The sequence below is a fragment of the Rhododendron vialii genome, chromosome 13a (genome assembly GCF_030253575.1).
Source record: "Rhododendron vialii isolate Sample 1 chromosome 13a, ASM3025357v1".
Taxonomy (NCBI): Eukaryota; Viridiplantae; Streptophyta; class Magnoliopsida; order Ericales; family Ericaceae; genus Rhododendron; species Rhododendron vialii.
In genome coordinates this window covers 2,324,273-2,345,931 of record NC_080569.1, presented here as the reverse complement: position 1 = coordinate 2,345,931, position 21,659 = coordinate 2,324,273, and the positions used below count along the sequence as shown (strand labels likewise).

The 21,659-nt window shown below is 40.3% G+C and overlaps 2 protein-coding genes across 2 annotated transcripts; one reads left to right on the top strand and one right to left on the bottom strand.

Annotated features, from left to right (window-relative positions):
• The first annotated feature begins 6,535 nt into the window (after positions 1-6,535).
• LOC131314404 (EID1-like F-box protein 3) lies at positions 6,536-9,016 on the top strand. Its single transcript, XM_058343000.1, has 2 exons — positions 6,536-7,595; positions 8,614-9,016. The coding sequence occupies exon 1, from the start codon at positions 6,551-6,553 to the stop codon at positions 7,520-7,522; it is 972 nt and encodes a 323-aa protein (XP_058198983.1). The 5' UTR covers positions 6,536-6,550; the 3' UTR covers positions 7,523-7,595; positions 8,614-9,016.
• A 515-nt stretch (positions 9,017-9,531) lies between these two features.
• Positions 9,532-20,188, bottom strand: LOC131312667 (mediator of RNA polymerase II transcription subunit 33A-like). The gene is made up of 12 exons (XM_058340585.1): positions 19,770-20,188; positions 18,089-18,199; positions 17,029-17,376; positions 16,506-16,825; positions 16,312-16,403; positions 15,408-15,771; positions 14,576-14,786; positions 13,870-13,984; positions 13,574-13,735; positions 12,366-13,029; positions 11,492-11,698; positions 9,532-10,928 (listed from the first exon to the last, which is right to left on the bottom strand). Exons 1-12 carry the CDS (start codon positions 20,042-20,044, stop codon positions 9,808-9,810), a joined length of 3,990 nt encoding a protein of 1,329 aa, XP_058196568.1. The 5' UTR covers positions 20,045-20,188; the 3' UTR covers positions 9,532-9,807.
• Between the last annotated feature and the right edge of the window lie 1,471 nt (positions 20,189-21,659).

The window sequence follows — 21,659 nt, the reverse complement described above, 5'->3', positions numbered from 1 at the left end:
ACATGATAACACGAAAAGCTAAATAGATCAGGTTAGGGTTGAGAGAATTATGAGACGAACACAAGATGATATGACACGATACGATGTCCACCCCTAAAACTAAATGGTGTTACTTGTAGGGAAAATGACGGTCAATAACATATTTTGATAATTAATACTCTTTAATGACATGCTGAGAACATTTGTTATGCTAAAAATGTACTTGACGGATATTAATTATCAAAACATGTCTTGGGTCGTTATTCCCCTACTTATAGATAACCAACTAACTGGATCATTCCTACCAGGGCCATGTCCAGTGGGCTATAATTTTAGGCCTTCCACAAGAAATGGGGAAAATGACAATCCATGACGTATTTTGATAATTAATAACCGCTAAGGACATACTGAGAACATTTGTTAATGCTGAAAATATTCTTAACGGATATTAATTATCAAAACATGTCCTGGATCGTTATTCCCCTGCTTATAGATAACCAACTAACTGGATCATTCCTACCAGGCCCATGTCCAGTAGGCTAAAATTTTAGGCCTTCCACAAAAAATGGGGAAAATGACAGCCCATGACGTATTTTGATAATTAATAACCGCTAAGGACATGCTAAGAATATTTGTTAATGCTGAAAATGTTCTTGACGGGTATTAATTATCGAAATACGTCTTGGACTGTCATTTTTCCCAAGAAATGTGGTTACAAGTGAGCTAGAATTTACTAGTTATTGGCCCAACTTGCCCAGAACAAAGAGGAGAGAGAGGTCACGCTTCCATGGACCAAAACAAGGAGCCCAGTACCCGAGTATCAATGGGTCATAATGCGCAATTGAACCTAGTAAGTTGAGTTTGATTTCGAAGTGGCAACATTCTGGGCCAAAGCCGGTTTTAAAATGTTCTGGACCAATGGGCAATGGTAAAAAATGGGAAGGTACGACACCAACTTATTCACTCGATGATGTTTTGCTTCGACTTTTAATTTGGCATATGCTTGTGAATCGTTGAATTGATCTCAAAAAAAAATTAATTGAGATGCAAGTAAACTGGTTCAGACCTTTGAGTTGTCAAAAAAAAAATATAGATTCATTATTCCAACTGTCCCACATTGTTTGTCCTTTTTCTTCTAGAACATTAGTACATATTAGTTTCTGAATTTTTTTCATGCTAATTGAAAAGGTCTAAACTGGTGTATAGAATTCGTACAAAAATTACGAAGTAGGAGTAGTTTATTTTTTAGTCTAGAAAGAAGAATAACTATATATATAAAAAAAAAAAGAAAAAGGGGACAAATATTTTGGAACAAGGGGTTTCAGAAGCTATTTATAACCTCTAAATTCCAAACGCCCACGATAGAGCGCCCGAAACCCTGACCTGCCATATGGTGAGGACAAGGAGATGCTAATTGAGCTAGAAACCAATTTGGGACAATTTAAGTAATTGCATGTACAAGTAATCGATGACTTTCAAAACAAATGAATCAGACGTTTAAGCCATGGCAAGTGGATTGTCAATCCAGTGGTGTAGCAAGTTGTACCATGCATGCATTACCGCAGTGGTCGGAACAGCACCGAAAATCTCAAACCTAATTGATTTTTGTCTGGGCACCAAACAAGCCGAGTCGAACTTTGTAGTATTCGAGCTCGGCTTGTTTACTAAACAAACTAAAAATTCGAGGCTCAAGCTCATTTCAAAGCCTGGTTCATTTACTAAATGAGTCTAGCCTATTTTATCGAGTCGAGCTAAGTTTTGGAGTATTAAGCTTGATTCATGTATCATTTATTAAATGAGCTTAAAATTCGAGCTCGAGTTCAAGCAACTTAATTCGTTTCAGCCCAACTTCTGTTTAATAGAGAAAAGAAAACATGAAGACAAACAAAAAGAAAGGACATGATCAAAAAAATAAAAAAACAAAAACAAAAAGAAAGGACACGATGACTGGAGGCTGGAGCCATATTCTTTTTTTTTTTTTTTTATCAAACCGGAGCCATATTCCATGTCATGAAAGGGAAATAAAAACCAAAAAGCGCAACAATACTCCAGCGTCATCGGTTGGTGGCCCACCCATCTTGCAAGTTCGCCACGCGTCCAGACAAAACTTTGTAGGGTTTATGCTCGTCCTCCACGCGTCCGTCGGATTCTAATGACCAGAGACAACGGTGCACACATAGTTTGGCGCCGGCGAGTCTCACGAGCGCCACGTGCAACTAAAACCCAAATCATTTTCACGACACGCGTCGCTATGGTATTGCTGAGAGGCTTTGTAATGCGGAGAATCGAATCGGTTCAAAGCACTGCTTGATGCAGTTGATAAATCAGTGTCTCCCTTGTTGGAAAAATATGCTTAATTTTTCTGATAAAAACTGTAATAATATGCAATGCAATAAAATTGAAACTTAAAATCAGAAAATTGATAGAAACAAATTGGTGATCAAGGCGAGTGTTTGTGTGTGACATTCTGTATTTAAAATAGATTTCGCTCCCGCTACGGTACTCACGGTTTGCATTGAACGACTGTCTCCCAGCATTACTTGATCGGAATTCCCTCAAAGAAGCACTTCAATTGGAGGGCCTGACGAACCATATTGTGTTTGTAACTCTCTCATATGAATGGACTTAAATGAAGAAAAAATCAACTTATAAAAATGAATAAGGAAAATAATATTTATAGGCTAACTCGTAACTCTATGAAAAGTCACCAAGGAAAGAGGCACAAGGGTTTGTGAAGGACGCGTCCATCCATGGCGAACAAGTGCAAATGAAAAGACGCAACTCCCAAATAAATCAATTTCCATTTACACTTAAAATAAAAATAAGGAAAAAAACCGAAATGGTCTCTGTAGTTAAGTGTTTGCGTCAACTTGGTCCCTGTAGTTGTAATTGACTCGATTTACACTCTGTACTTTCCATTTTGTTCCAATTTGGTCCAATTGCTAACTGTCGTTAGTCCGCCGTTAGTTCTTTTAAAACAAGACAAAAATAAGCCAATAAAGACAAAAATAAGTCAATAAGCCAATTTTTTCGTCTTTATTAAAAAAAATGGATTTCGATGGTAATTTTTTATTTTTTAGGTTCCTCTCGTCATAACGAAGTAATAATCTCCGAAAATTGACAAAAAATTAACAAATGCGAATAAAATTGAATAAGGACAAAAAATAAGCCACTTGACTTATTTAGCCGAACAACCCATGAGTTCATGTAATATTCTGACTTTTGGATATGGTTCTTTATCATGTTGTGACTTTTGGACATGGTTTTATATGCATTTTTAGTACTATGCAGAAAAATAAGACATCTCAGTATTTGTTTACAAGTTGAACAGATAGACAATACAAGTGATTATGTTATCTCATGGCTGATCATAAAAATGCTTAATTGGAGGGCAATTTTTTGCAGAAAACTATAACCAAATTTCTTCTCAAGTGCCTCCTTATCAATGGAGAATGGAAGAATGAGTTGTGTTTTGGTTCAGAGGTATATTAGGTAGGCCTGTGCAAAAAATCCGTTCACCCGCGCACCCAACCTGACTCGAAGGGTCTCAGGCGGGGTCGAACATGTGGTTCGGAAGAGTACAGGTTTATTTTCTGTTAAAAATCAGATTTCGGGGTCCGGGTTGGTGTGTTTCTTACCCGACCAGACCAATTCATAAAGATTAATTCAATTTTTGGTCGGACCCAACCCGACGTTAAGAATCGGGCTCGCGGACAGTTCTTACCCCTTTTCGATTCGGTTTGCGGGCCTAAAACATTTGTTACCCGACATGTTTGGTCGAGTTCGGGAGCAAACCCGACCCGCCCGAACCGTGCACATCCCTAATATTAGGACAATAGGGGAATGAGAGAATTACTGTTTTAACCCCAAAAAAGGGAGCCATTTTATTTTGTTGTTGAAAGGACTAAAGGCAAACTAGCGGCGGTTAGTAATTGGACCAAGTTGAAACAAAATGAAAAGTACAGAGTGTAAATTGAGCAAATTACAACTACAGAGACTAAGTTGACACAAACACTTAACTACAGGGACCATTTCAGTTTTTTCCCCATAAAAATATTATATCCTATAATATTTTCCAACATCCTCTTTGTGGAAGATATTGGGTTCGAGCCTTACAATGGCCAAGACTATAGATAACCTCTGAAACTCGTGTGTCGTGCTAATCCTAACATCCACTAACCCCGTTGATGTATATCGTGTCTAACAAAAAAATAAAATAAAATAAGCCAGTCATCGTGCCCTAACACGCAGCAATTGGTGGAGTAGCCGCGCTTTGTTCCGAACCACCTGTCTTTCATTATGCAACACAAAATTCACTTGCTTCTATTTTTTTAAAAAAATTCAAAGGTGACCACGTTTTCCATTGTCTTGCTTTTTTTCTTTTAGAATATTATCCTCGTTTTAGTTTATGTTTGGGGTTGGAACAAATTAGTCTAATTTGCCCCCTTGACATATTTAGGTGACATTTTTTCAAAAATTGTATGAACAAAGGCTCTTATTTTCATATTTGTCATTCCTTTCCGTAATATTTATATTCTAAGTTTGAGAGATTAGTTAAACGGTTTCGTTAACCGTCGTTGATATTACTCTTATTTGATGTAGATACAAGTAAATGTATTTTTTCAATGAAAATGAATATTAATTGCTTTTACACATTATCCATTGAGATTATGTGAATTTTGACAACTCATCCAAGAACTCTTAAGGGTTCTTACAAAATTAGTTTAGGAATCGTGATATTTTATTAGTCCTCCCACGATCAAATTAGTTGACGGTGTGGTAAGGTTAGCAAAGCGCCTTCGTTCAAATAGGTGATTGAGATTTATACATGTCTATTTATTGGCAAGAAGTATGGGATTTGGCCATTTAGTCAAAGCTAAAATGTACACGATGTTTTGCACCATGTCATAATCTCCTGCTATCCTTCCCCAACTATCCTACCTTATACCCGTTGGCTCTTTTACAGTTTGAAAAGGGTACCAAGTCTCATGACAGATGGAAAAGTACCAAATGGGGAAGAAAGAGGACAAAACGATACAAGGATACAGGTCGTTTTTATGGGGCCAAATTGTGGCTCATCGCATACTTCTCCACTCCTACAAAACTTCCCCCAGCAGTGAATAGAGCTGCAATTGAACCGAATAGCTCGCGAGCTCGGTTCGTTTGAGCTCGAGCAGGGCCGGCCCAATGAGGAGGCCCAAGAGGCCGCCGCCTTGGACCTCTATATTTTGGGCAAAAAATGGGCACCCATTCCTAGATAAGTATATATATTTTCTGTGTGCAATTATAATATAAACTCTTTTGGTGATTCAGTAGTAAAGTGTTTGCTCTTCCATATAAGATGCTTGGGTTCAAATCCTTGTAGGAAATTCTTTTGGCATCTAAATATCTTGGGCCGGCCCTGAGCTCGAGCTCGAGTTTTCGGCTCGTTTGGGTAAACGAGTAGAGTGGAGCTCAGCTTGTTTAACAAAAAATTGACTCGTTAAGGAAGATTCAACTCGATTAAAAATACTCATTTTATATGATTAGGCTCGACTCGTTAATGCTCGATCCGAGTTTGAGTTCAAGTTTTTGCTCGCTTACGGTCCTAGCCGTGAACAAGCCCAATTTTGAAATTCAGGGGGTCAAGTCAGAAACACACGTCCTCTCTGTTCCTGAAAAAAGTGCACCTTTTAATTTGGGGGAAACCACTTCTTCCTTTCTTTAGCAATTCTCCCACAATAAACAAACAATCCATTCAAAACAACCATTTCTTTTCCCCTTTTTGGTCCACCCCACTCTCTTGACCATGCGACTGGCCACATAAAAAAATATTACTGTAGTACTACCACAATACCGACACAATCTCCCCCGATATTTATACGTGTACGTCACCGATCACTCCACGTGTGCCCCCCACTATTGCCCGGACAAACAAAAGTAATAGAATAATCAAAGATATTTTCGCAGACAAGTATCTCTCACAGAAAATTTTCTAGTGCCCAATGTGTACCACGTGGTGTCTGCTCGCGTCTTCGAGTCGTCTATTACGTGTTTGAACGGCTCAGATTTGGAGAGATAAAAATGAGAGAAAAAGTGTTGGTATGAGAGGAGAGAGAGGATTTCAATTCGAGCCGTCCAACAGTATATCGAACGGCTCGGTAAGAAAAAAGAGATAGAAAGTGTTGGAATGAGAGAAAAAAAAAATGTTTCAATCCGAATCGTCCAAAAATATATAAAACGGCTCGGATGCGCCGAACGGATACCAAGTAAAATATACCACTGAAAAATCACTCGTCTCTCACAGTCTCACTGTTTAAGATTCTGCCACGTTACGTTATTACCCTCAGATATTTCCCCACCCATCCATCCCAAACACAGATATTTCCGACCTGGACACGTGGCTCGTCGTTTCTCATAAATCCTCAAATCCAAACCCCCTGATCCGATTCCCTGATTCCGCAACACAAAACCAGCAAATAAAAAACCACCACGCGTCCACCACCACCCAATCACAACCCAACACCTGTTGTGTTCCAAACTTGTTTGATTATTGGCAGCTAGGATTAATTTACGCTTCGACACGTGTCCGATGTTGAGATATACTCCTGTAGTGAGACAGCAGCTATATATGGAAGAAGAAGAAGAAGCTATATGCCCACCCAAAATGCCGGAAATTTTCCCGAGAATGAGCAATAACCAGAGGCCGAGGCTCAACACGACCACCGAGGAGTCGGGCGGCGACTCCTCGTCGGGGATACTCGACGAGCGGATACTCCTGCTCGTGTTCGGGTCGATCCAGTGGGACATCCGCGCCCTGTGCGCGACGGCGTCGGTCAGCAGGAAGCTGCGGGCCGTCGCCAACCGCCTCCTGTGGCGGGAGGTGTGCGTGTACCGCGCGCCGCGGATGATGGAGGCGCTGACCAGCGGCGGGTCGAGCAGCCGGATCGGGGGCGGCTGGCACGCGCTGGCCAAGCTCCTCTTCTTCTGCAGCGGGTGCGAGTCGACCCGCCATTTCCGGCTGGGCCAGTCGTGCCCGGGCCACTTCGTGAAGGCGTCTCGGTTCTCGAAGACGTCGGGCCGGAGCTTTCTGACCAAGAAATGCAGGAACGATCTGCTGTACGTGAGCGACCCGTGCGAGCATCCGCGCGGCAGCGGCGCGGACGACGATTTGGGGATTTACAGGGGGGTATTTCGGGGATTTATGAAGTCGAGGACCAGGGCGTGTTTGATCGCGAGACAGGTGGAGCTCGAGGAGAGGGTGAGGTGTCCCTTCTGCGGGTCCCGCGTGTGGAGCATGATGGAGGCCCGGCTCGTGCCGAGGACGGCCGCTAAGCGGCTCGGCTCGCAGGACGGGGGTTTGGAGTATTTCTTGTGTGTGAACGGGCACATGCACGGGGCGTGTTGGCTGATCCCACTGTCGTCCGATGAAGCTGAATCGGATAAGGAGGTCGATGGTGATGGGGATAGTGATGACGACGGTGGTGATGATGATGATAATTGTGGGACCAGAAGAAGTGGTGGGGCCGATGGAATTGGAGTGCGTAATGGGCCGGCGGCTTAAACGTTTCAGTTATTCATTCACGGTCAGGGTATCTTTCGGCTTTCGCGTGGGTATTAATAACAGAACTTGACAGGTATGGCATCCTGCTTTCTTTTTTTTTCTTTTTCTTTTTTTATCGGTAATGCAGAATATTTCAGTTCAGCTTGCGTGAGATTAATTCCTACAGCCTCCTTTACAGCCGTTTCATATGCTTATGCATGGATGAGATGGCCTCAAATAGAACAAACACTTAAATTTCAAGCCAAAACCACTTGACCAACCCCTTAGAGTTGAATCCTGCTTTCTTTTCCTACTATTTGTATAAATATAGTTTGTTTTATTTGTTTGAATGAATATAGGTCGGTATTTATGGGTCCCACCAGTTGGATTACTTTGAAACATATGAGAGATTTTACCTCAACCAACACTTGCACAAATACTCAAATTAATATACGACGAGTCTTTATACACATTGTATCTCGGATTCCATATACTAATGTGCGTGTTTATTTTTGTAGACAAAGTAAATCTTATTCTACTACTAATCTAGGGAAAATGGAATGAGGATGGTAGGATTTGAACTCCCACGTGTTACGTGGAGGGTAAAGTGCCAATTACTTGGCTGCTACTGAATTTGGAATGTGCCTGTTTACAATCAATCCAGTTTTACTCTTTATTATATGCTCTTAAAATTTTGTCGTCATTCCCTCCCTCTTTCAAAATACCGTCCCTACGCCAACGAACACAAATAGGTGTGGGTAGTGTCACCATGCCTCCGGAAACTTTAGTACTCCACATAGAGAATAAATTCTTTACACCGTCGGTGTAAACATTTGTTTCCTCCAAATTAATTGTATTGCGACACGTGCCAAAACAGTGGTCACAATTAATAAAACTTATTTAGTGCTCTAAAATTGGATTTTTTCTCAATGGTCTTCCAATCTTTAACAATTTCATAATATTATCCCCTCTCCGTGAAATTTCTACAGTTTGCCATTAATGCTTTGTATTTCTGGTCAAACGCAAGACAAGTTATGGGTATGCTGTCTCTTTGGGTACTTTTTCTTTCCCCCTTGTTTACGGCATTGAGGTTTGTCTCTTCTTTCTTGCAGGCAAATCACCACTCCCGTGTACAGACTGGAATGGATGGAATCATAGGACCACAATGAGTTGATGTGCTAATTCAAGCGAGGTTGCTAACACACTTGGTCGGGTGGTCCTATCGTCGTGACATGTTGAGAGATCTGCGATTTCGGCGAGTTGCAGCAATTGGCCAGACATTATCTTGATATTAAGAACATGATGAATATACGAAATTTCCTTATTTTCCCATTTTTTGGGATTGTAATTGATCTAATGGAGCTGATGTTCACAGCTATCCTTAGAAAATTTTCCTCGGTCCTTCTGAGTGTTTAATTTTTTTACTTATGTATTTCCACGTTTTATGTATGTTTGTACCTGATATGCACGCATTAGAAGAAACGGATGAGAAATTAAAAAGATTCAATTTCAATTGTCCGAGTTTGTTTAACAGCAAACATAGAATTGGTGGGGGAAAAAAGCCCATGATTCCAAGAAGGCGACAAATTATTCCAACATAAAATATGTGCTAAGGTAGCCTGAAGTCAACTTACACTTATAAGTTGACACTCAAAAAAAAAAAAAAAAAAGGTCAACCTTTACAGATAAAAAAGAAGTCAACTTGCATTGAGGGCAAAAGAGAGAAATCTTCTTGAATAATCTCAACAGACAGAAGAAAACAGTAGAGCCACACGCATTGAAATACTGCATAAAAATGGGAGGCAAAATGCCTCGGAGATCTGTCCACAAATATAATGGTTGTTATTAGCATGGATACGTATCCAACCAAGCTGATGACTGGTTCAAATTATTGCAGTGTTCCAAAAGTTGAACTCATAAAAAGACATCTTTAATTAAGGGATACTACTAAGAGAGAAGTATGGAGAGGAGCTTAAACATTGAAGGCAACGTACACCAATCATCTTGCTGCCAATAACAGATCTTCGATCATATATAACAGTTCACTTACATTTTTCCGAATTTAAGTTTCACCCAATCAGTACACATTCATTCACAAGGCTTCAAAACATCAAATCAAACATTGTCTCACAGTTTTAATCTTTGTTATCTGTACAGAGCTAACCAGAGAACGAAGTCCACAAATGCACCAAGAAAACTTGTGTTTGTTCATGGTGCAAATATCAATATTCCTTGTGGTTACGAATAAAAAATTTTGTAACCTAAACTTAATTGTTTCTCCTACGGCTACTTATTTCTGGTAACATTCAAACCTCACTTTCTACAATCAATTCGGCAGCTGCACCCATTGCACCTACGCCACTAACCCCAAGCAGTGCCAGAGCCAATTCCTCTTCATTCCACTGCTTCAACCCCTTCGCCACTCTCTTCAACACATCCACATCCACCTCTCTCATCCACATCGGCGTACACCCCACCATCAAGCTCACAAACCCTGATACGTAAGCCCGCCACGTGGCACAATCGCTACCGAGCGAAATCTTACCGTTGAGTGCACTGGCCAAGAATTCCATGTGGGCCTTGATAACCTTTTGCCGGCGCATGGACGCCGGCGACGATGAGTCCACTCCCCAAGCGAATGTACCAGAAAGAACTGCAAAGTATGCTAGTGCATAGCCCCTTAACATGGCCACCATCCCACGGGATTCCACTCCATCGATCTCTGACTTGTGATTTGAAATAAACCAAGAGGGTAAGGTTTCCTTGATCAAAGATTGAACCAAACTTAATCCGCCAGTAATCCAAACTAAGGAAGCCCCTAGAGTAGCGGCAATCTTGACGCGATCCATTGCCAAAGCGAGGGAAACCTGACTGTATCTCATCCTGTGATTTGTCGTTTTCAACCTATTGATTTTCTCCATGGGGACCCCACAACTCGCGATATCCTTAACTGAATGCAATAGGAGGCTGACGATTTCCTCCGTCATGAACATGACATTCGTCACAGAGCGATGAACTCTCAAGTAGAGTATTCCAGGGGCCACTGGAGAAATCCCGCCGGAATAGTTTGACCCAAGTCCGTGGCCAAGAAGGGCACCCACACCGCCATTGCTAGAGATGGGAGAGTAGTTTAGGCCAAGGGTGGAGGTGAAGCAGCTTCTGAGGAGCTGATCTACCACATCGATATTGTGGTGGAACACGGTACGTGATGCCGCAAAGATAAGGAAGTCGCTCCAACGCTTTACTTTCTGAGCCCACAAGGAGGCCATGATGGGAAAACATGGCCAGGGACAACCGGCAGCTAGCGTAATTAAAGCTGGGCCAATAAGAAACAACAAACGCTCGGCGGTCCGGTCTAGTTTGTAGGTTATTGTGAGGCTTACAAGCGCAGCCAAAGGGAAAGGCAAAGTAGCTGGTTCACTCGCTCCTGCAACCAACAGGTTTTACTTCTGTTTTACCATGTTGATTTACCAAAACATGAAAATCCCGGAAACGCTTAAAATCTGATGCTCAAATTTTGCTTGGGATATGTGAAAAAGGCTCTGTTCAGATTGATGTGGATTGCAAAATGACAGGATTTGGCATTATTATTATGCTGTAAGAATAACTCGAATTTTAAATTCATACACTACAAAAGGATCTCGACATGAGTTTGGGGCTCTATAATGATGGATTTGAAATAACTAGTTAATAGGAGATATTTGAAATCCTTCACGCTAGGAATTGAGAAAATACATCTGTTCTACCTCCAACTCCAATCCATCTTTGAAAGCCACCTTTAGTTGAACAACTCATTTTATTTTTATTTTTTTCTTTTGCGACTGAATACAAGATCCATTCATTGGAAATCCACATTATTTAAACAGAGCCTAAACGTCAAAATTAGCAGCAATTTCCACTAAAATAATTGTTCTATTGTCCTTTGATCCGGCAACTTTTGAGGGTTGAAAATTGAGAGATCAATAATAGAGCATTATAACAAGGACATACCTGCAGCAAGACTTGGTACATCAACACCGGTGCCAGCTAAGATTTTCTTTATCCGTTGCTCAACAATCTCTAGATTTGCAGCAGGGCTTGGCCAATCAGTACCATTCATAAAAGCCGGTTTCCAAATTCCCCGAGTCACTTCCGCAGAAAAGTAACTCACAATAGTAGCCAAGGATGCAGGAAGAAAATCAGCAAGATCTTTGAGACCTGAGGTGATATAGACAAGAGGGTACAACAGTCGAGCACTAGTTTCTAAAAAGTGTAGTTTATTTTTAATTCGCTGCAACATGAACTCACTGCAATCGCAAATATATTGTTTGTATTTGCTCTAGGTGACGCAGAAGACGTTACAAGTATACAGAACACATTAACCATATCTCGAAGTCTGATGAAGTGTATAGTTTTTTTGGAACAAGTTATGAAGTTGACAACATTTCTTGTTAAATAATACTCTGTATCTTTCTGCTGAAGACATTGTACAAATTAGCTCAAATAAGTAGGAAGAAACATGTCATTTGCAAGTTTGAAGGCCATACAACTCTAACCATTTATTGTTACCGAGTCACTGACGTTACTAGAACTGATCAAGTATTAACTAAAAAAGACATTATTGTCACTTAACTTTATGCAGAGTGGGCTGACATTGTAAAAGCAATGTTTTAAGAAAACCAAGAAAACAAAACTACATATAAGAGATTCAATTCAGATGCTGAAGCTAAAAAAGACTCAAAGCACATATTTCATCAAAGCTCCAAACGATTACGAAAAAGAAAGGGTTTCTCTTCGACAGTGTCGACACTGGTTTCAAACTTCCAATGGTTGACATGCATAAAGATGTGCAAGCGTATATGAAATCTCAAGCAGATGGACTAACCTGTCACAAGTTCACGAGGAGACAATCTTCCATGGGCACAAGCCGTCAGAGAAGCATCAAGCACGAAAGGAACTGCTTCCAGAATGTCCCAAGCTGGTAATTTAAGTCTAAAGGAGGAATCTTCTGCCGCAGCGCCAGAAGAATTATTACTCCCAGAAGTTGCAGGTGTCACTGGCTGATTGCCTCTAATTACCTTTCTAAACATCATGTTCAACAGTCCATCAACAATCTGATGAACAGGGCTACCGTGTATGAGACCAGAGAGGATTGAAGCCATACATTCTTGATGCTGCCGGTACCAGCGTTTTAACTTTGGAAATGAATCCATGAATATTGGCTCCGTCGAAGACGGGCTTGCAAATTTCGACACTCTCTTGCTTTTATGTTGGTCCTTTGGTGTGTTTGCATATGAAGCTAATTGGGAGTTGCGCACCAATAAGAGGTATTCTGGAGTCAGTTGAGATCCCACTGGAGCCACATCTCCCATAACATGTTCAAGAGGTGGACGATCAAATCTCCATAGCTTCAGCAGAAGAGTGAATGCATTGGAGAAGACAGCACGGGAAGAGATTTCTTCTCCTGTGCTAAGAGTCCATGGGACCATGGGTGCACATGAGCCAAAGACCTCACAGATTGGCATCAATGCACCTGCGAGTTGTGGAACCTGGACAGACAATCACAAAAAAGAAAAAAAGAAAAGAAACGAAATGAAATGGAAAATCAATGGCAGATGTTGAGGTATGGGGATTTTTACATGCACAAAAGCTCACCCTCTCGCTTTGGTTTCCATTCTGATTTCTGGTCTTTCATACATCTTATAACCTTAAACATATACCATCCATTGCCTGAACTAAGCGCAATACTCATGTGTTGTGTTTTTACAATAAGAAGATACATATAATACGGTAATGCATATAGAAGGCATTTTCCACTCAGATGAGGAGCAGCATATGTATTGTCTAGTTTCTTTCTAGTGCACAGCTGTCACATAATTGTGTAGACTTTCTTCATCATATCACAAGGAATGAAGTCCTCTGCTCTGTTCTTAGCAATTTGAAAAAGGAAAGAACTTATATTAACGATTTGTATAACTTGACTGCGTAAAGTAACAAATTACTCTAAGCACTTCAGTCTTGTTCACTACGTCTCTAAAGCAAATTTCACTATCTAAGATGAAAAAATCGCATGCTTCCAGAAGCTCAACCTACCACGCCATGTACGGAAAAAATCTGAACATGATCAATAGACGATATCCCCACAAGGAGAACATTCAGAAATGGAGCATAACCTATCAAATGACTCTCGATTCCAGAGTAATCTGAAGGAACCGGAGGTGACAGCAGTTTTGTAATCAAAAGAACAGTATGTTCCTGCAAGTAGAGAGGAAAAATATAGTTTAAAAATCAGGAGCAAAAGGAGGGCAAAAAACTGAAAGAGATATCTACGCTCAAGAATATACTACAAAAGATCCATTAGAGTGATTCCATAATGTGCAGCAAGGTACCTGAATATTCCAACCGCGTATTAGAGATGCCCCACAAAGAATTTTCGCAGCAGATATCTTCTCCTCATCAGAACCACTGACTGCGATCTCATATATCTTTTCTATTTCTGCTAAGCTTCCATCAAATCCACGAATTTAAATTCAGTTGCCATACAACTGGTAACTTAACAAAAAGACCACATGATATAGTTGGCTTCAGGAAAGAAAGGATTTGGCTGAAGACCAATAAGAAATGTTATAGTTACTCGTATGGTTGCCGCTTTCACATGAGCTGAGAAATAAAATGGGAACACACTAATTGGCATTGGTAAGAACTCCATTTTCAGTTTTTCACTGTAAAATTAGCTGAGTAGAAAAGCTTTATTTGATTATTTTGGTGAACCATCCTGCTATTGAATTTAAAAACAGAATTAACCTATATCTGCAGCAGAAAATACAGGCCAGTTGGCAGGATTGGACCTGACAAACAGGAACTTCCTTGAGCTAAAGTTCCATCAATTGAAACACAGTGCTTAGAACTGAGTCAATGAATATGGCCCAGCAGGTTTTGAAGTTCAATAAGATCCCTTGTTGAGGACAAGATATGGTTGCAGTGGGGAATAAATTGGAGATACTGGTCTGTTTCCATTAGATTCCGCTACTGCCCATCAGAGCTTAGGGCGCCCAGGCAAAAATAAAAGAAAATAGTAAACAACTTTCAACAAACCTTGATGCAGGAGTTGAAACCAATGCATTTACCATTGGAAGTGTTAGAGGGGACCCCTTCATCAAGGATGACCAACCAGGTGTTTGAGCAGAAGTGCTATGAGGTATTTGGTTGCTGCGGCCTTTTACATAGCCAGGCCATAAATATGCTGATGTGTCCAAAAGATTTTTAGCGATGCAAGCCTCAACAATCAGATGCCTCATGTTTCCAGCTGCAAATGAGTTTTTATTAGTCTGCTGCACGTCAAATAAGTGGCACTATGATACAGAACCCACTGAAGTGAGCTAGAAAAATAATGAACTATGAAAACCCAAGATGAACATCATTGAAAAGCAATGATAGCAAATTTTTGTTGCCCTTATATTTTGTGCTAGTACAAACATGTCAAGCAAGAAAGCTCTACCGATATGATCAGCTTAATGTAAAAAAACACACCACTAAGTCGTTTGAAAAAGCCACAACTGTAATGTGAAATTGGAGGAAGCAAGCTATGTAAGTTCTAAATTATGACGATACTTCCATAACCAAAAAATATCATCTAGAAACATGCAAGGATATCCTTCATAGAGAGCAGATGGAAGGTTTTTTCCTGTTCCGGAATTAATTTGTAGAAGCCTGATATGCATTCTTGGGTCCATTACATGACACCTCAAGTATTAGGGCAAAAGCAGAGATCTACCAAGGTATCAAAGCCTCAACTCCACGAGCCTGTAGGTTCAAACTCTCTGTTTTTCCTACTTTATTTGCACTCGAAAATCGGTGTTCTTTGGCTTTGATTATTAGCAATGGGTGATCTAACCCAGTTGGTGTGAGAAAGATAATTGATACTTACAATAATTCACTGGCATGTCATTCAAGCTCAGTCCATCAAGGTATCCTCCATTCCCAACTGTTAGGCCTGAAAGAAACATCATTGCTTTGGCAGCAGCTTGATTGGCTACTGAAATTAAAGGTAAGGGAGGAGCCAACAAGTCTTCGTAATCACCCAATTGTTGTAGGCTGGAAACTAGATCCCTGCGGCGCTTTCCCGAAACATATTTCTCTTTCCTTAAACTGGTGGCGCAACACTCAACCTCCTTACTCAGGGCAATTTCCTCCTCCTCAATGATACTAAAAATAGCAAGTGTTGTGACAGACAATAACATGCACAAGCACGTATCCAGACGCGGTACAGGACCTTCATTGGGATCCCTTTCCTAAAAAAACAAGAGGAGGAGACAAAATTCGATAAATCTTTATGAACATCACAATTTTTAAACACTTGGAGTTGCTTATTGGCATGGTGCATTATGAGCAAATGAAAACCTAAATGAGGTACCACGTGAATTGGAACCAAGGATAAACAAAATAAAAAAGAAGTTAGAATGGCACTATATCTATCCAACCCTTGGGCTTGAATCTTTCTTGAGATATGATAATTTATAATTCCCCTGGGTACATCCGATCAAACGTAAGCAGACAAGATCCTCTCGCATATAGTCCTTTTCCAGTTGTAAGGCATTCCTCATACCATATGCAGATGATCCATACTGCGTACCACTGAAACATTCGTGGTTCGCTTTTCTCAATCCCAGTTTAATTCACAATGAACACCAAAATGAACAGAAAGATCACATAGGCTATAGTAAAGGCAAAACTTGCCCGCGATGTTCCTATGAAGCTATGGATATTCTGTCCAAAAAATAAATCGACTACAATCCAACAACTATTTGAACAAAGTTTCGATGACATCTCACCCTCTGAACAAGCCTTAGAGCCGCAATCCATAGGCCAAGAAATGTATCATGCCATGTAGTTTGATTGACAGCCTGAAGAGCCTTCGCTAAACCTGCAATGCGCTTCCACTTCAATGATATAGTTTGGGAGGACTATAGTTACATAAAATCCATTTTCTCCAAGTGGTGATTTGAAAAGTGCATGAAATGAGTACCAGTAAGAACTTCAACAGCACTTGTAGTTGCCACTTGAGATCCATCCATACTATCTTCCATAAACAAGTCAAAAGGAAGCCAAAAAGCAGAACGACTAGTGCCATGACATTGACTGGCAGGAGATGCAAGTGACCCAGAAGCTATTACAGCATGAAACTGTTTCTGGGAACTTGTTTTGCATTTACGGGACAGGACTTGGCGTGTATCAGATGTCAACTGTAGAAGAGCATCAGCGGTAATATCTTTTGAACTTGTCAATGCTGATGAGTTTGCAGCAAGTAGCCTCAAGTGTTGAATGAAATATCCCCAGTGCGAGCAACTAAGAGGAAAAAAAAAGTAATATTAGACTCCATTATAACAATACAATAGCAACTCCTAGTCTAGTCCAAAATCTAGATAAACCAGGCTGTCAGTCAAGGGCTCCTAAAGAATTGCTCGTTTTGCCCTCCCATAATGACAGTTGCTAAGTGGGACAGCAAAAGAAGCATAGAAGAACAAAAGGATTTTGCAAGGAATTTTTACATGTTTCGACGTGCCAAGTAAAGAATTCTGGAAGTCACTTTATGTTTGAAAAATTCTCCAATTATCTCAACAGCCATAACGGTATTTAGTTTGAGCATCCCCTCCTGACGTTCAGTCCTTTTCTCCTCAAAATTACCATTACCGTCTATTTCCATTTCTTGTGTCCCAGTTAGCCACCTAGACTTCTTTTCTGCAGTAAGCTCCAGTAGTCCTTCATCATCTAGTGATGCATCAAGTAACTGCCATACAATTGAAAAGATAAATCCAACTACAAGTAGCCCAGGTTCAGATGTCGGAAGGGCAAATATCTGGGAAAGATGAAGAATTTCATCTATTGATTTCATGACCCTGCAAATCCATACTAAACGATGTTAACAACCTCAAATGCCAATCACTTTTCTTGAACACAATTAACAGGGAAAAACGTAGTTCAGTTGTTATCCATAAATGAGCAGGTTTCTATCAGCATAAAAAATCATCAAATCGCCCTACATACAAGTCATAGAAACACTCTACTAAAACCCTAGTAGTTATGTCAAGATGAGCCAAGATCACTACAAGAATTAAGTAGCACTGGGAATTTACATCAGCCAAAAGCATTGCATACTTGCATGTGCATTAGAAAGCAATGTAATGGTTCTTAGTTACATTCTAAAATACTCGAGCATGTTGTTCCTTTATATTCTGTGGAAATTTGGTTTCTATACAACCAAAAGAGAACCAAATAGAGCAATAAAAACAAGTGAGAAGTTACGGTTACAAATGTCTATACCCGTGTCCATTGACTGACTTCAACTACAATTTGAAGAAATAATATACACCTTGGACAATCATTTTATGTACAGTGCAGTCTAAGGATAGAGTATGTCAATTAAGAATACACATCATGCCACACTACCAGTTAGCATATAGAAACATGGCTACGAGTCATGCAGACATGATGATTTCCAATAAATAGAAAAGCTATAGGCCATTGCTATGAACAATATTCTTCCAAAACCACTGTAAATTGTTGACACAAACAGTAAAAACTAAAAACACAAGCTTGGTCTGAACTTACTTTTCATAATTTGGACAATTGATTTGAGACACAAATGAAAAAGCGTGTCTTTTAAGGAGCTCCATATAAAGCCTGTAAGCTCCAGGGTAGAACCGCCGACTTGGGATTACACTGTAACAAGCCAACATTAATACAATCAGGCTTCAAGGTTGATCAAAAGGGTAAAATACGCAATACACAAAGAGACGCCTGTAAAATCACTCACAAGGCATTAGGCAATGCATATATGAATTGATAGTACTTAAGGTGAGAGGTCAAACAGAATAAGTTAACTCAAATTTGACATACCCTGTGGGATGCAAACAAAACCAGAATCAGGACCCAATGTTATGCCCACCTATTTTGGATCAGCTTGAAATTTTACAAAATACTCGCACAACTGTTAGTGAGGCAAGTTTAGATCCCATCTATCTTTTGAGATAAAACAGTGTTCATGAGCTCCATATATCAGGCCAAAATGGTAATTTCAGTTCCTACTGTACCATATATTGGAATAAAGAAGAGAAGAATGAAAACCGCAAACAATATGATACAACCAAACCACAGCTCATGAACTTATCTAGAACCAACCAAGATATGTAATCAGTAATAACTCTGCATAAATACCAACTTCATTTAAGACTAAAACCAAGATAGAATACAACCACAGCAAACCTATGAAACATCTCCATTTGGAAAATAAAGTTGCCTCCATTACCTGGCTCGGGAAATGAACAAGAATAGATAGGGAAGTTCTTAGTATCTCTTGTTTTATTTGTTTGGTTTCCACTCAAGAGCAGAAAGGCAAGCACATTGAGAAAGTATCTTAACACTCGAAAGTACCAGATATCTAGGTTCCCTGCATTTATGACTGTTCATTTAGCAAGAAATTTGTGGACCACATCTCAAACTTTCCCATTTTCCCTCCAACCTTTTTCCTACAAAAATTTTTTTTTGGTAGGAATCTTAATTCCTTTCGATGACAACTATTCCCTTTGGATTGAGGGATTTGATAAGAAAATAAAATAAAGGGTTAGAGTTTCTTTCCCTTTCTTAAGAAATCTCACCAAAATGGTGATTTTTGGTGAGAAAGAGCTACCCTTTCTTATCGCACCCTTTCTCACAATCTCACAATCCAAAGGGCTGAATTTTTTTTGTTTAGAGGTGCCTTAAATTCTGGAGTCCTGTTAGGACAAGTAAGGTGGTTGAGGGTTTAATCCGTGTTTGTTTCAGATTAGGAATCTTATTTTGAGCTTCCCTGTATAAAGGAAACTTTAGGGGTATAGGGTTTCATTCTTTTGGCTTTTCCTCGATATTGTGGCCTCCCTCAAGAGTTACAGATATTGTTGGCTCTTTGCAATCTCTTTGTTCATAGTGACTCCTCGCCATCCCTCACCCGTGTAGTACGTTCTTGCTTTGTGCTTGAGCGGAACCATGTAAATCCCCGTGTATTTGTGTGGTTTGCTTTCTTGTTTGTTCTTCTATATTCGTATTGTCGTAACAATTCCCAACCGGAAGCACATAATGGAGCCCTTATATCATTGCCCCGACCACGAATATCGTTTGGAAGCACATTTTACAACAATCCCCTTATCTTCACTTGGTGTACTAATCCTTCCCTAATCCAAAGCGATACACAATTTTTATCCCGTTCTGATTTTTAGATGTGCTACAAATAAGTAACAAAAAAATAAATCTATACCTGACAGAAAGAAGAGCGAGAACGTGCAACGGGGGGACGATCTTCATCGTCAAGGCGTTATCGAGGAACTTCCAAGCTATGGGGACGTTGTTGGACCAACATATGTGCGAGACGAGCAAGTTCGCGAGCTCCGTCGAGGGTAACGAAACTCCGGCGGAGTTTAGGGCGGAGGAGAGCTGGATCGCCCACGCCAAGGGGTCGCCGCCCCTTTCTTGAGCCGACTTGGTCAGTTCTGTTACGCCGTCCCATATACTCCGATGGACGGTCGCCGCCATCGTGTCCCAACGGAACCTTTCGCCGATTCCGTTTAGAGAGAGAGAGAGAGAGAGAGAGAGAGAGAGACTGTTTGTTTGTCTGCGTCGCCTTTTGTGAATAGCTATGGACCCAAAATCAAAAGTCAGACACGGAGGCGGGATTATGTTCATGTTCAGGACACATCCAAATTTATTTATTTATATAATCCAGCAGAATCAACTAACCACAAATTAACCGGACTGGGGGCTCTGCTGTCCCTATTGAGAGATAGCACCTGCTGTCCCGGCCAAGCGGGGCCGTTCCGGTCTCTCTCAGATAATCAAAAACTTTCGCTTCGTAGAGCTCATCGAATAGAATAACTCTACAAGAAATCAGTTTAATCAAATATCATTAAGTGTCCGATCGGAACACATATAACTTGTCAATAATGGGTTCCAACGGATTTGATTCAGTGTTTCGGATCCATTCTTTTCAAGATCAAAGTGTTTCGATTAGATATTTAATGATATTCGATTGAGCTGATTTTTTCCAGAGTTGTTCTACTCGACGAGTCCTACAAAATGAACGTTTTTGATTATCGGACCGAGCCCCGCTCGTCTTGGACAACAGGTGTTGTTCCTCAAAAGGGACAGCAGAGCCTCCGATTCCCAAATTAACGATGTGATTAGCTGATTTTGACTGTCTTGAGTTAATTCAGTTAGTTATTATCGACCCTTTTAACGATAATTAACTGTATTTTTTGTATAGCATGTTTGTAATCCCTTCTTCAGTTCTTTGTATGGCTTATATGATGTTCAGGGAGAAAGACATTCACTCCGATTGGTTTAACACTCTGAGAGTAACTTTTAACTCTCGGCACAGTTTTCAATAAATTTTTCTCTCTATCTCTCTCCACTCATTACTACTCCAACTCTCAAAAATAACTTTCTAAAATCTAAACCAAACAAAGCCATTGTTTTCACCCAAAAGAAAGAAAAAAGGGAGGATAAAAAGGAAACGATGTTTTACGTGAATCGTTCGATGTGTCTAGAATCGTTCGATGCACGTGAATTCCACAAGGTAGATGTTGAACCCACACACATCAGCGGTTCTGTAAACATCTGTGTTCGAATCCTGTGCATATGTATTTGTGTCCGTGGCATTTTTGATACTCCCTCCATGTCAATTTAGACTTTGTGGCATTCTGGCAATTGCTATGGACCCAAATTATCAGAAGTCATCTTCAGAGGCGGGGATCATGAGCAATGCTAATGACTCAAGTAGATTTGCACAAATTTAGATAGAGTCATATGAATGTGTCCGGAACTGTGCATGCATTTCTCATACACTAAATGTTGAATCCACACACATCAAACAGGTTTGTAAACATCTGTGTTCGAATCATGTTCCCATCTATATTTGTCCGCGACATTTTTTGATACAAAAATATAGTCCTGTTTTATTGTAAGCGTTTGATACACTCAATCCTATTTACGGACTTGCTTTCTCCGAAAGAAAACTGTATGTATGACAAAGTCATTTTTCTCAAGCTCGCCTAGGACTATTCTTTGTTTTGCTTTTTTCATAAAATGGGAGTGCATGTATGGTACCCCGTCAACTCCGTCAAAAAGTATTATCCCTGTCAAGCCATATCAC